The sequence below is a fragment of the Phyllosticta citriasiana genome, assembly GCF_038021145.1.
Source record: "Phyllosticta citriasiana strain CBS 120426 chromosome Unknown IWZ02scaffold_4, whole genome shotgun sequence".
Lineage (NCBI taxonomy): Eukaryota > Fungi > Ascomycota > Dothideomycetes > Botryosphaeriales > Phyllostictaceae > Phyllosticta > Phyllosticta citriasiana.
This window is the reverse complement of record NW_027117281.1, coordinates 2087567-2100671: the sequence shown is the minus strand read 5'-3', so window position 1 is coordinate 2100671 and position 13105 is coordinate 2087567. Positions and strand designations below refer to the sequence as shown.

At 55.5% G+C, this 13105-nt stretch overlaps 3 protein-coding genes across 3 annotated transcripts; all 3 read right to left on the bottom strand.

Moving 5' to 3' along the window:
• Positions 1–885: 885 nt before the first annotated feature.
• Positions 886–3223, bottom strand: IWZ02DRAFT_373915 (phosphoenolpyruvate carboxykinase [ATP]; the record flags this gene model as incomplete). The annotated part of the gene is made up of 5 exons (XM_066764733.1): positions 886–1519; positions 1570–2276; positions 2517–2717; positions 2774–2852; positions 3027–3223. The coding sequence occupies 5 exons, from the start codon at positions 3221–3223 to the stop codon at positions 886–888; spliced, it is 1818 nt and encodes a 605-aa protein (XP_066624822.1).
• A 1641-nt stretch (positions 3224–4864) lies between these two features.
• Positions 4865–6073, bottom strand: IWZ02DRAFT_216494 (uncharacterized protein). Its single transcript, XM_066762749.1, has 2 exons — positions 5147–6073; positions 4865–5075 (listed from the first exon to the last, which is right to left on the bottom strand). Exons 1-2 carry the CDS (start codon positions 5871–5873, stop codon positions 4996–4998), a joined length of 807 nt encoding a protein of 268 aa, XP_066624821.1. The 5' UTR covers positions 5874–6073; the 3' UTR covers positions 4865–4995.
• A 1299-nt stretch (positions 6074–7372) lies between these two features.
• IWZ02DRAFT_516532 (ABC drug exporter AtrF) lies at positions 7373–12366 on the bottom strand (the record flags this gene model as incomplete). The annotated part of the gene is made up of 3 exons (XM_066770680.1): positions 8427–12366; positions 7555–8373; positions 7373–7444 (listed from the first exon to the last, which is right to left on the bottom strand). Exons 1-3 carry the CDS (start codon positions 12222–12224, stop codon positions 7373–7375), a joined length of 4689 nt encoding a protein of 1562 aa, XP_066624820.1. The 5' UTR covers positions 12225–12366.
• Between the last annotated feature and the right edge of the window lie 739 nt (positions 12367–13105).

Below are 13105 nucleotides of genomic sequence, written 5' to 3'. Positions count from 1 at the left end.
GTGTCGAATGCGACGGTGGTAGCTGGCGTTGGTAGGGCGTGCGGGCCTGGCGGAGGCAGAGCGATCTGACTAAGCTTTGAGAGACGAGAAGAATCAACCATGATGTTCTGCTCAATCACGCAGCATGCTGCGCAGGAAAACAAGGTGCGAGTGGGCAAGAAAGCTGCCCTGATAACAATGCGCGGGGAGCTGAAGACGTACCTCGTCCCAGTCCGCCTCCATTTTTACCGCAAAGCAATAACGATGGTCAAGGCGATCCCGGCGGCTTCTTCATGCTCCAATCATGGGACTGGAAGGGGTTGAAAGCAAAGGAGTGAAAGAGGAGCTGTGGTGGTAAGACGGTTGGTTGGGTGCGGAGCTTGTCTCGGAGGTGGACGCGGAGGTGGTCTGTGCCCCGCTGCTGTCGAGGCTGGGCTGGTCTGTCCCCCCTCCCTTGCACCTGTCAACTTCATCAGACACCAGCTCATCTAACCCGACATCAACCTTCATCTGTTCATCGTATTTCTCGCTTGACAGTCTTGTTAGAAAACCGGTAGAGACTGAAAGCACAACACGAGGTCGACAAGCCTCTTGCTTTTGCCCGCCGGCACACACCGAGCACGTTTTTCAGCAACAGGCGTAGAACAACTTATGGTTTTTCATGAATCGCCCAACGGGCTTCAATTGTCCACGCCACTGTGCCCCAATGCACATACACCGAACCCGCAGGTCAATCCACACCTCGAAACCTCATCCGTCATCCCATTGACCAAACCAACCAACCCTGCCGGACCCAATTCCGAACAAAGACGAGAAATGTGTGACGAAAACAATTTGAGAGATCCAACCCGTCTGTTCCCACGATCCACCAAATCTACGCTCTCATAAGAAAATACTGCCTCAATCCTATACCACGGGACCAGCCTTGAGGACGTCGGGAGTGGCCTCGTCACTGTACTTTTCAAAGTTCTCCGCAAACAGCTTGCCAAGTTTGGAAACCTCGCCCTTGAAGTCAGCGGTACCCGTCCAGCTCTTGGCCGGGTTCAGCAAATCGTCAGGGACGTTGGGGCACGTCTTGGGAACATGGAGGTTGAAAGTGTCGTACGTCTCGTACTCGACCTTGGCGAGCTCACCCGAGTGGATGGCGTCCAGGATGGCGCGAGTGTACTTGAGAGGGCAACGCTTGCCGCCAGTGGTGGCACCAGCGCCAACCCAACCAGTGTTGAGCAGCCAGGCATTGGCGTTGTGTTGCGAAATCTTCTCTGCAAGCATCTTGGCGTATCGCATGGGGTGAAGGGCGAGGAAAGGTTGAGCGAAGCAAGAAGAGAAGGTCGCCTGGGGTTCTGTGACGCCGTCCTCCGTGCCAGCCATCTTGGACGTGTAGCCGGAGATGAAGTGGTACATGGTTTGCTCGGTCGTGAGCTTGGAGATGGGAGGGAGGACACCACGAGCGTCGCAGGTGAGGAGAATGATGTTGGAGGGATGGCTAGTCGAGACGCAAGGAATCTTGGTGTTTTCAATATACTCGATGGGGTACGCGCTATGCGAAGTCAGTAAGTGTTTTGGAGACTGCTGACAGTCAAGACTTACCAGCGAGTGTTTTCAGTGAGGGTGGCATCTTCGTAGTCCACCTCACGGGTCGCCGGGTCAAATACGACGTTCTCAAGGATGGAACCAAAGCGGATGGCGTTGAAAATGTCGGGCTCCTTCTCCGCGGACAAGCCAATGCACTTGGCGTAGCAACCCCCCTCAATATTGAAGACACCCTTGTCACTCCAGCAGTGCTCGTCGTCACCGATCAACGCACGCTTGGGGTCCGCGGAAAGAGTGGTTTTGCCCGTACCCGACAGACCGAAGAAGACTGTGACGTCACCGTTCCTGCCCTCATTTGCGGACGAGTGGAGCGTCAAGACTTGGTGCTTCACGGGCATCTCGTAGAAGAGGACGGTGAAGATGCCCTTTTTCATCTCACCGGCGTACTCGGTACCCAGGATGACCATTTCCTTCTCAGCGAAGTTGATGGAGACGGAGGTCGCAGAAGTCATTCCAGCGGTGAATCTGTTTGCCGGGAAGGCACCGGCGTTGTAGATGACATAGTCGGGGTGGAAGTGCTCGAGCTCGGCTCTCGAGGGACGAATGAGCATGTTGCGCATGAAGAGAGCGTGGTAGGCGCGCGCGCAGACGACGCGAACCTTGATGCGGTAGCGCTCATCCCAGCCGGCAAAGCCATCGACGACGTAGATGCGATTGCGGGTGTTGAGGTAGTCAACGGCGCGTTCTCTGTTGATGCGCCAGACCTAAAGAAAGAACGTGGTCAGCACGTGGCGAGGCATCGGCGAGAGTCGGGGCTCTTTAGGGCTAAAACGTAATAGGGTGCGGGGAAGCAGGCGCCACCTGCAACCCACACAGTGACGTCGCGTCGATCGGTTCCACAACTCAGTCGGCACGTCTGTGGGGTAATGCAGGTACAAAGTCCATGGTACAATGCCATTCGATTTTGCCGGCTTCCGGCTTTTGAGTAACGAGATGCGACGTACCTCTGGAGACATGGGCTTGTTCACAGGACCCCACCAGACATCCTTTTCTGACGTCGGCTCCTGCACGATGCGCTTGTCCGAAGGCGAACGGCCGGTCTTGGCTCCAGAGTATGCAGAGAGGGCGCCAGAGGCAGTGATGGCCGAGCCAGTTTCGTAGACCAGAGCATCTTCATACAGGGCAGCGACGGACGGGTTGGCAATCTGAGCACCACTCGGTCAGTGTGTGTCGCGAGATAAGCAAGAGACGGGGCACTCACAATAGCCACGCGGTCGTAGTCAATGTGCGCCTTATCGTGGAGCTCTTCCTCGATCTCGGTGTGCTCGCCCTTGGAAGGCCTGGGACGAAATTAGTGCTTGTGATAACCAAAGGAGCTTAACCTCGGCAAGGGTGGGCAGAGTTGGAGACAGCCCTAAAGCGGAGCACGGCCAATGCCTTGTCAAATCTCGAAGGATTGGCGGCGATTGCTCCGAGAGAGGGACAAGGAATGGAGCAAAGGGGTGTGGACTGACTCTAGACCTCCAGGGTGGAGAGCAGTCTTGTTGACGAAGTTGGGGTTGCCGGAGACCATTTTGGAAAGAGAGGTGGAGTGGAAGTTGTTCTTTGCCTGACGAGTGGCTTGCTGGCGAGAGAATTCCTGGGCGAGGGGACCTGGAGAAGCAGTGCGGAGAGGGGGGTCGGCGGAGCCTTTAGTAGGATTCAGGGCCATGATTTCGGGAATACTTGGAGTGAAGTCACGATGGTGCTGTCGGCTTGGGATTAGCACTTGCAGCAAGGCGATTGGTTGTGAGGCGCAGAAGTCAGCGGACGGACGAACCGAGTATGGGAGCCGGAGAAGGGATGGGCCTCTGGGCGGGCAAAGTCGGAAAGAAGGCCTGGAGGTGACGAAAAATAGTCGGCTCGAAGCAATGGTGAGCAGTGGGCGAGTGTGGGGGAGATTCAGGTAGCGAGCAGTGGAGACGATAGGCGAGCGACGGGCGAGGCTTTTGAGCGGGCTGGTGGCTAGCGTTTGTTGACGGTCGTCGTGACTGAGGATGGAGTCGCGATGGATGTGTGTAGCAAGGCGGGCTCTGGCGCATCCCTGGAGCTGTTCACAGTAGAGTATGGCCGGGTCTGGTCTAGCTGGAGTCCCCAGCACACGTGAAACGCAAATGCTCAGTTCACTTCGTCTGGGCCTCGCCAGTGACGTCGCAGCCTCGACCTTCAGCCGGAGCATCCCTGAGCAGTGGACAGACACATGCAGGAATAATGCCTCAGCCTGGAAGTATCCTTTGACGACCCGGTTCCCTCCGCGATTTTCCGATGGATGATGCAGCAATGAGGGTAAGCATGGACGTGCAGTGCAGTGCAGTGCAGAAATGGAGAGCCGTGCAGAAGGAAGAAACTAAGGTAAGCAGGTACGGGAAGTCAGAGAAGCAGAGAGCCGCAGCCCAGAGCCAGAGCCAGAGCCAGAGCCAGAGCCAGAGCCAGAGCCAGAGCCAGAGCCCAAAAGGTAGCATTACAGAGAAAGTCACACAGGCAGTCTAGAGCTTCCTTGTTCCTTCCCGCGCGCGGCCACAGAGGAGGCGGAGACCCACTACCTGCGGAACCTTGTCCACTGCCAACCTTTCCCCACGCCCCGCGTAATAGCCCCAGCCAGCCAGGGCACTAGCCCCTTCCGGCTGCGGGGCAATCCGTGACGTCGGCTGTCGTCGGAGCTAAGGAACAGGAAACCACATCACCTGCACCATTTCAACATCCTCGAGCTCCCCGTCAGCGCCAATTCCCCTCTCCAAGCCGCCAAGCCGACTCATTCTTTGATTCCATCGTCAACTCTTGGGGAAAATCCACGATGGGCAAGTCTGACCGGAAACCTCAACTCTACTCAGCCCCACCAAAATGCCTCATTTGCTCCGTGTTTTCTCGCGCACTTCAGTCGTTGCGGGAAATATTTGCCTCTCGTCATAATACTTTTGATGCTCCCAGTCTTTCCCCGGTAGTTCCCCTGAAATCCTCTCACAAAGCTGAAAAGCGTGGCGCTGCTCTCGACCTCTCCCAGGACAGCTACCTACCCCGATCCAGCACCTCCAGCTGCGCCTCAACTGCTCACATGCTCTCTTGCCATACCGGTGCCAGTGGCGCTCTCCGATAGCAGCTGGACACCCTAAAAGCAGAGCAGTGAGCAGCCACTGCAGCCCAGCCGTACTATTCTTTATCTTGTTGCCAGATTCCTGGATCATCTAAGTTCATGTAGCCAGGCACCAAGACCAAACGGGCGGATGGCGGGGGTCCGCCCAGTGCACACCCCTCCAAGGCGGTCAACACCCTGGGATGCACACGAGCCTCCCCTCCCCCATTTACAACCTCAGTGTCATGCACGCCGACTCTCGCAATCCCATACCACCCGGGTCCGTGCGCACTTACCCCTTAATATTTCCCCCATGCAACTGCTGTGGAATGACCTCCCTACGTGACGCCTTTCTGCCGAGGGTCATTCCCAAACTACAATCCAACTACATCACAATCACTTTCAAGACCATCCACACATTCATTCAACCACACTCGTTCAAATCCAAAACCAAGACCAGAACATGGCCCCTCGTATGAAACAGACGCAAAGACAGCTCGTGGCCTCGCTCCTCTCAACCAACACGTCCATCACGGAAATCGCAACAATCGTCAACTGCAACCCGCGCTCCGTCTACGGCATCAAACGACGGCTGCGCACCAAGCACACGCTCGCGCCCACGCCCGACGAGAAGCCCGGCCCCGCGCGCACCCTGTCGCCGCGCATAATGGGCGCCCTGCTCGTCCACCTCAACGACTACCCGAACATGATTGTCCGCGACATGTGCGGCTGGATCCTCGACGAGTTCGACATTGACGTGTCCGTCTCGACCGTCCACCGCAGCCTCAAGACGGTGGGCTGGGACAAGCAGGCGGCGCGGCGCGTGGCCGAGGAGAGACGGCTGACGGGATACTAAGGCAGTCTGACTGCGGGTGGTGGTGGTATCGTGAGTTTCCTTTGTTGTGTAGCATCTAAGCGTTTGTTTGATCCTTTGCTCCTTTTGTCTTTGATCGTCCGATGATATCCATAATGCAAGCAATCCATAGCAGATCATCAACGCCAACAAACAGTTACAACTACAACATCCCGACTCCACCTCAGCCACTCCTCCAATCCAAAGCCCGGGGCAGCAGTGCACTCTCCCTACACAACCAACCTCGCACCGCCAAGTCATACAACACGAGCCACATGCCTTCCCGCCAACATCCCGCCCATGTTTAAGCTCTGCCGCGTCGTTTCGCCCGCCCACCACCGAACAAGCTTTCGCCGCCACACCACCTGGAATATGTACCTGAAACCCAAGGCAAGGCATTCACTCGCACCGTCATAATTACCCCACATAAGACAACGCCGACGCATCGGTACTTAATAAAACTGCTCTGTCGAATTGAATCATGTAGCTGCTGCAGCGAAAGAGACAGAAGGATAAACGCTGAGAGCTTATTATTTATACCGTAATGATAAAAAGATGGCGAACGGGACAAATGGATTAAGAGTGAATAAGGCGCGATGAATGAGGAGGTAGGAACGACCTGGAGCGAGAAGCCGGGCGCTCCTGTCCACGCGCTAGAATGGGATGAGGAGAACGACGCGCCAGGAACGCCGACAGGAAACAAACCAAACACCCAGACACCTCAACATCCAAACGACACCTCCCCTACATTGCCTCGTATTACCCCTGCCCCAACACCCCACCATTCCCCCTCAACCCCTCAACCCGCGCACTGCCCCTTCTCCCTCTCCCCCTCTCCTTCAATCATGTTCCTGCGCTTTACGCTATACCGCTTAGCCGCCGCCCACTTGCGCACATCGCGCCACCCCTGCACGTAGAGCCACGTGCAGAAAAATGTTAGACCGACGTTGAACAAGATGAAGAGCCAGAAGACGCCGTAGGAGCGCCAGAGCGTTGCGTGGTGGATGTTGAACGTTGCGGCCTATGTGTGGTGGGTGGGTGTCAGCTTTGAGAGGGGAGAGAAGAGAGAGACAAGGGGAAAGGGGGCGGGTGCGTGTAGGGGTGGGGGTCGAGGATTTGTTGTGTGACGTCCGATAAGCACCGGACCACCCAACGCAGCTAACAGACGGACAGACGGATAGGTAGGCAGGTAGGTAGGCAGGCGGATGGCAGGGCCGGCGCAGAACAATAGAAACCAGACAGTAACAGACATCCAGCCTTGCCGTCAATGTCTTGCCGAGGGCCACACCCGCCCACTCGTCCGCTCGTCCTACTCATCCACCGGCTAAGCTCACATCCCCTGTACTTTTAGGTGCCGGTTCTCGCTCCTGTCCATCCACCCACCTACCCCATGTACCGTAGTGCGCCCGTCCGTCGCCATATCGTCGCCTAGGAAGGTCGCTTAGGTCGTCGCCACAACTCGATTGTCGACGACGACGCGTCCCGACTGGCTGACACGCGAGCACGACCGCACCGCAACGCACCCGGCCCGTCCCGATGCCTGCTCGTCGTCGCCCGGCAAACCACCCACACGTCCCCCAGCTCCAGCTCCAGCTCCAGCTCCAGCTCCAGCTTCACCCCCACGCCCCTCCTGCGCCCTTTTCGCCTCGTTGTGCGAGCGAGATTTGTGGCTTGCTCAGCCCGCCGTTTCCACATGCACTCGCGGCTTTTTTGGGGCAGCGCGCCGCTCCGGTCACAACAGTCGGTAGGTGGCTGACTGACTGGCTGCTCCAGTCCCGGCCGGTGCTGCGACGCCTCGGGCGGATGGGAGCGAGCGGATTCGGCGCCGTATGAGTGGCGAGGGCGAGGGGAAGGAGAAGGAGGGGAGGGGAAATGGAAGAAATGATGGGGGTGAGACACTATTGAGGCAGGGTGGTGGGTCGGATAAGTGCAATCGATGAACGACTGGAGTCAAGCGAAGCGACGCGATGCTATAAACGGCCGGGGAAAGGCGCCGCAGCGTGTGAAAAGAAGAAGAGGCATTTACGCAAAGGGATGATGCGAAAAGCAAGAGCGAGAAAAGGAGGGGGAGTACACGTACAAATTCATCGCCATTTTTGAATCGGCAGTACCCGCAGCTGCCGTCTGCGTTGGTCTGCACGTAGCCGCTCCCGACGGCCGCGACGTATGGGTCAGCGTAGCCGCCGCACGATTGGCCCGGCGGCGGCGTGAAGACGGCGAGTTCATGCTCGTCGCAGCGGACGGGTACGTCGTGCGTGACGAGCGCAACGAGCGGCTCGACGAGGTACGTATACGGCGAGAGCCCTATCAGTGCATTCACCCAACCATTAGCATCACTCCTGCTCCGCCCCACGCCATTCCTTAGACTCGAGGCAGAGAACATACAATATATCCAGCTCTTCCAGAAGCCAGTCAGGCTGTCGTACGGCACCATGATGCCGCAGAAGCTGATGATGAAGAGGAAAAGGATGGGCACGAGCAGCGACGCCATCAGCTCGTTGGGCGAAAAGGCTGCGACGGCCTGGCCGAAGCTGAGGTAGTAGAATTCAAACGCCAGAATCATGAGCCACGCGCTGGCGGCCGACAGGCTGTCGCGCGGGAAGCCCGGCGCAAAGTACCAGCACGCCCAGTACAGCGTGCCCGCGACGATGCGGTAGGGAAGCTCCGAGACGACGGCCGCCGTCGTGAAGGCCACCCATGAGTACATTTTGGATTTGGCCTCGCGCGTTTGGAATAGGGCCCGCATGTTGAGGTAGCGCGGCTGCAGCTGTTGGATTAGTGGTGGCGAGATGGCGAGCACCATGAAGACGGAAAAGAGCCGCGATTGCATGTCGATTGGACCGGACCCGAGATTCCAAAAGGTGAAGCCGTTGAAGAGACCGGTGAAGATGTGGAGGATCTAAAATTGGTGGTGTTAGCGTGACGCCTGTTCGGTGGATTGAGTGCACTTACCATCATGCCCATGACATAGTCAGGACTCCTCCATAATGCCACAGAGGTCCGTTTGAGCAATGCGCTGACCTGGTATGACAGTGGCATCGCGTGCTCCCTGCCATCTCTGGCGATTACAGTATCGCCCTCTGTCCTCCTGGTCGCAATGATTTCTTCAATCTCGCTCGCCACCTTCTGATTCTCGGTAGAGTGAATCCACACGTCACCCCAATCCCGCTCTACACGGCCCCCAGAACCTACGACTTCGAGCATGTACTCGGCCGGATTCATCTCTGGAGGGCACCTCTCTGCTCCATTCCGCTCAAAGTAGTCGATCATAGTCCTGCTGTCATGACCTATCTGGCCAAAATAGACAATTCGGCCTCCGGGTTTGAGCAGCAGGAGCCGATCAAAGTGCTGGAAAAGAACGGAGCTGGGGGCGTGAATGGTCAGCAGGATGGCCTGCCCAGAATCTGCCAGCTTCCGAAGTAGCCGTATGATGTTGAAGGCGGCGCCGCTGTCCAATCCAGAGGTAGGCTCGTCGAGAAACATCAACAGCTCCGGCTTACTGGCCAACTCTACTCCTATCGTAAGTCTTTTCCGCTGCTCTTGATTCAGGCCGGCAGCGGTCGTGCCGACAACTGCTCCCGCGAGTGGGCGCATCTCCAGCAGGTCAAGCACTCTTTCCACGTGGTCATACTTTTCTTCAATCGAGACCTCCCTGGGCTGTCTCAGCTCCGCGGAGAAATTCAAGGCCTCGCGCACAGTCGCTGTAGACTCGTGGATATCCATTTGCTCGGCGAATCCAGTGGCTCTCTGGAATGATTGCGGGAGCGGCTTGCCGTCGACGAGTATGTTACCTCCGACTGTCCCGACGCGGGCTCTCTGTGATAGCGTGTTGAGCAACGTCGTTTTACCAGCTCCGCTGGCGCCCATCAAGGCGGTTAGCTCCCCTGGCTTGACGTAGCCCTGTACGTTCTGCAGCAGCCGACGTGCTCCTCGTTCGTATGGTATCGTACAGGTAAGGTTTTGCCATGTTAGAATGGGCCTCTGGTCGGCACTTGTGAATGCGTCGATGGAATTGGTCCTGGAGTCAAAGTAATACACCGGGGCGAGAGGAGTGGGAGGTCTCAGGCCTGCTTCTTCTTCTCGTAGGTTGCTTGGTTTCTCCACATTTTGGTCGACCGTTGCTGGAGCATCCCCTCTCTTGTAAAGCGTTACAGATCGACCTCCTTTGTTGGGCCTCAGCAGTTCCATGCATGTTGCGTTGACGACGACGAGGATCACAAAGAATGCGCAAATGATGCCAAGATTCTTCCAGAGGTGTGAGCGAAAGTAGTCAAAGGCAACCGCAATGTAGTCCGCGCCCGCTATTGTTGTTTGTCCTGAAATACTCCCCTCGAGAGCACAGCTCTGATACTGCGGTGCTGCATTTGGTACACCTGACGGCACTAGGTATGGCGGTTCGCAGGCGATGTCGAGATTGTAAAATTCGTTGGCCATGAGCGACTCAAACCCGTATTGTATAGGGTTGAGCCAGCAGATCCAGCTAAACCAGCGATGCATCTTTCGCGGGGGAATCAGGTAGCCGGTGTAGACGACGACTGCCTGTACCACGACTCCAGTAACTCGTGTGGCACCGTCCAACGAGCTGGAGAAGGAACTGATGGTGCGAAACAAGGCAAAGGTTGTCATGGTTGACATGAAGAGAAACAGCATGGCGATGAAGAATTGGGACGCTGTCCTCTGCAGGTTGCTCATGAAGTAAACCGGCGTAGAAAATAGAACAACTTGTAGGAAAACCAGAGGAACGTCGCACACTGTCTGAGCGATGGCATACGCACTAGGTCGATAGAATGAAAAACTTTTGTGCTTCAGAAGGATCCGCCGGCCATCGAAAGCAGCTGTAATCTCTGCCAACGCAAGCAGCGCATTAAAGAGGAGCATGAAAAACATGACTCCCCCCCTGGTGAACACTCCGGCAGCAGTCTGGGGCTGGTCGTAAAAGAGACTCCCAACCACAAGCGACTGGCAAATGATGCCCAGGAACTTTGCTGTCAGCGATGGCATGTCCCCTGCCATGATGAGGAATTGGCGTTTGGTGCACACCATGACCTGCCTTGGGAACGAGATAGTGTAGTTCTTCTTGGGGGAATTCGTTTCTGCGCGCAGTTCAAGATCATATTTGAACTTTTCAATCTCTTCCAAGTTCCTTTGATGCGTCTCGCTGTCTTTGAAAGCCTTTGAAAACTGGTCGGGTGTCCTTGGTACGAGGTCTTCCCAGCCTTTCCAGGCCTGTCGCTCCTTTTCATTCGACATGGCAGTGAGAAAATCAGCAGTTGTCCAGCGCGCCTTTCTCACGAAACCAAGCGACTGGAAGTACTTGGAGGCCCCCTTAGCTGGGCCAAAGTAACAGCACTTGCCCTTGTCAATAACCAGAACCTTGTCGAACAGTTCGTAAAGGCTTTCCCCCGCTTGGTTCAAGGCGACGCATGCGGAGATTCCAGTCATGTTGGCAAGAGATCGCAAGCTTTGGACGTATTCGAGAGCAGTCGAAGCATCCAAACCTCTTGTGCTGTTATCCCAGCACTGAATAGAGGCTTTCGTTACCAAAGCCTCGGCTATGCTAACTCGTTTCTTTTCTCCGCCGGAAATGCCCCGTATAAATTCGTTTCCGACTTTTGTTTCCATGGTCTGTTCCAGTTTCAAGATTCCGCTGAGGACCCGCAGAAACTCGTTCATGTAATCTGATCGCGACTCGCCCGGGAGGAGTGATTTTTGACCAGGTGTCCTTGTGCTGATTGCAAACTTTAGAGTGTCCTGGACTTTCAGTGTGGCGTAGTGCTCATCCTCCTCAGGACTGTAGAGGACTTCATTTCGATAGCAGTAGTGCATTCGCTCTGCGGACGTCCCTCCGTACGTCACCTCGCCCTTGGAGCATCCAGAGCCATGCATCTGGTTGCCAATGGTCTTCAAAAACGTCGAACAGCCAGCACCGGGCCTGCCCAGCACCAAGCACATCTCTCCCGGCAAGACACAGCCTGAGAAGTCGTCAATGAGTAGTCGTGTCGACGATTTAGCTGCGGTATGTTGTGCATTTTTGGTGGCCATGTTTCCAATAGATCGTGGGATTGCCAGAAAAATGTCTGCGACTGTAGGTTGCAACGCTATGTTGGCGCCACATCCTTCTACGGTAAGGTTCTGGAAAACGAGTCCCAAGTGCCGCGTCTTCTCTTCCTCGGAATGCTCCCGGCGCGTTTCGCCGAACAAGCGAGACAGCAGTCCATTTATCATCTCTTGCTCCTTTGCGATCTCCTTTGCTGATTGGGTGGACAAGGACGCCTGGGAAGTGCTGCAGCGAGGCGAAAGGCTCGACGGACGGCTCTGGAGGATTTTGAAAAGTTCGGTTTCTTCGGTCTTTTTTTGGTGGAAAAGCACTTGTTTCAAATCATCTTCACGAATAATTCTCCCAGATGGTGATCGTGCAAGTGCCAGGTCAGATGCGTAAGGCGTGTCAGACCGGTTGACATGTTGAAATCCTGCTGCACCCGAAACTGAACGCTCCGAGCAAGTTGAACCAGGAGGTTGGATGGAGTTTTCATTGAAATTTGCGGTGTCGCGATAATATGAGTGTGCAGTGGCCTCCTCGGGTACCCGAATCGTCTCACTTTCGCTCCACATTCTGTCTGCTCGGATTGGCGAGGGCAAGTCAAGAGGATCCAGATGTGCTTGCACAGGGGTTTCGGACGGGAAACTCAGAGGCCATTCTCCTGGCCACGCTTCTTCCGGTGGACTTGGCCTTGTTCCCTCGTGAGACATACTTGGCAGGTCAGACCAATTGGTGGTCGGTCATTTGGGATGGCTTGTTAGACGCAACCAATCCAAAGAATTGTACTTGGACTTTACAGGACCCAGCTTGTAGGCGATGGAAGCAATGCTTTGTTTTGGAAAGGAGAGAATAGTAGAAAGGTTTTGACATAAGGGGAGCCGTCGGACCTTTGGACTTTTGGTAGCATCACAGCCGGGAAAAGCTAATTGGTCGTTAATTTTGAGAATCGGTCTGGAAGTACGGACCTCCGAAGCTCCAATCTACGCTGGCTAGTCCGTTCTGAAGGCCTCTCCTGTAAGCGTGTTGGAATTGGGCATCTGTGCTACGTTGCTAGAGATGTACATGCAGCTAGTGCCTTTGTGGCTGACCCACGGGGAGTTGTCTACTTCGACGCTAAACTTTAGCAAGCCACTCTCGAGTTTTGTACATACTCTTCGCTCGGCGTATCATGATCCAACGTCAGAAAGGGAAAGCGGTGTAGTCTCACTCCACAGTGACTATCCTGTGGAGGGATCGCCCTTGTACCTCGGTTTGCAGGAGCCCGATCATTACAACTCCACCAACCACCAAAACACACCTGAATTGTGTTGAGACGGAGATGTGCACAGGAAATAAGTCAATCCTGCTGTTGAATGCTCCCAGTAAGCAGACTTGCCTTTCTGAATCCATCGGGAAAATTGAAAATAAAATCAGTTCATTTGCTTTGCTGTATGGAAAACGCCGCCCACTTTGACGAATTTCATGTGTTCGTGCCGAAGTGAGTCTCTACGTTTCGGTCGAACAAATAGGTCTCTGCGTTGGCAGCTGAAGCTTTGATGGTGAAGATGATCCACCTTTCAACCTGGTCTGAAGGTCTGCCAGTATGCCAGAA

Coding starts and splice junctions, on each gene's coding strand:
- IWZ02DRAFT_216494 (XM_066762749.1), bottom strand. CDS start 5,873: ATGCCTTGCCTTGGGTTTCAGGTACATATTCCAGGTGGTGTGGCGGCG. Junction 5,076..5,146: donor TTGCGATTTCCGTGATGGAC/GTGTTGGTTGAG, acceptor CATGTTCTGGTC/TTGGTTTTGGATTTGAACGA.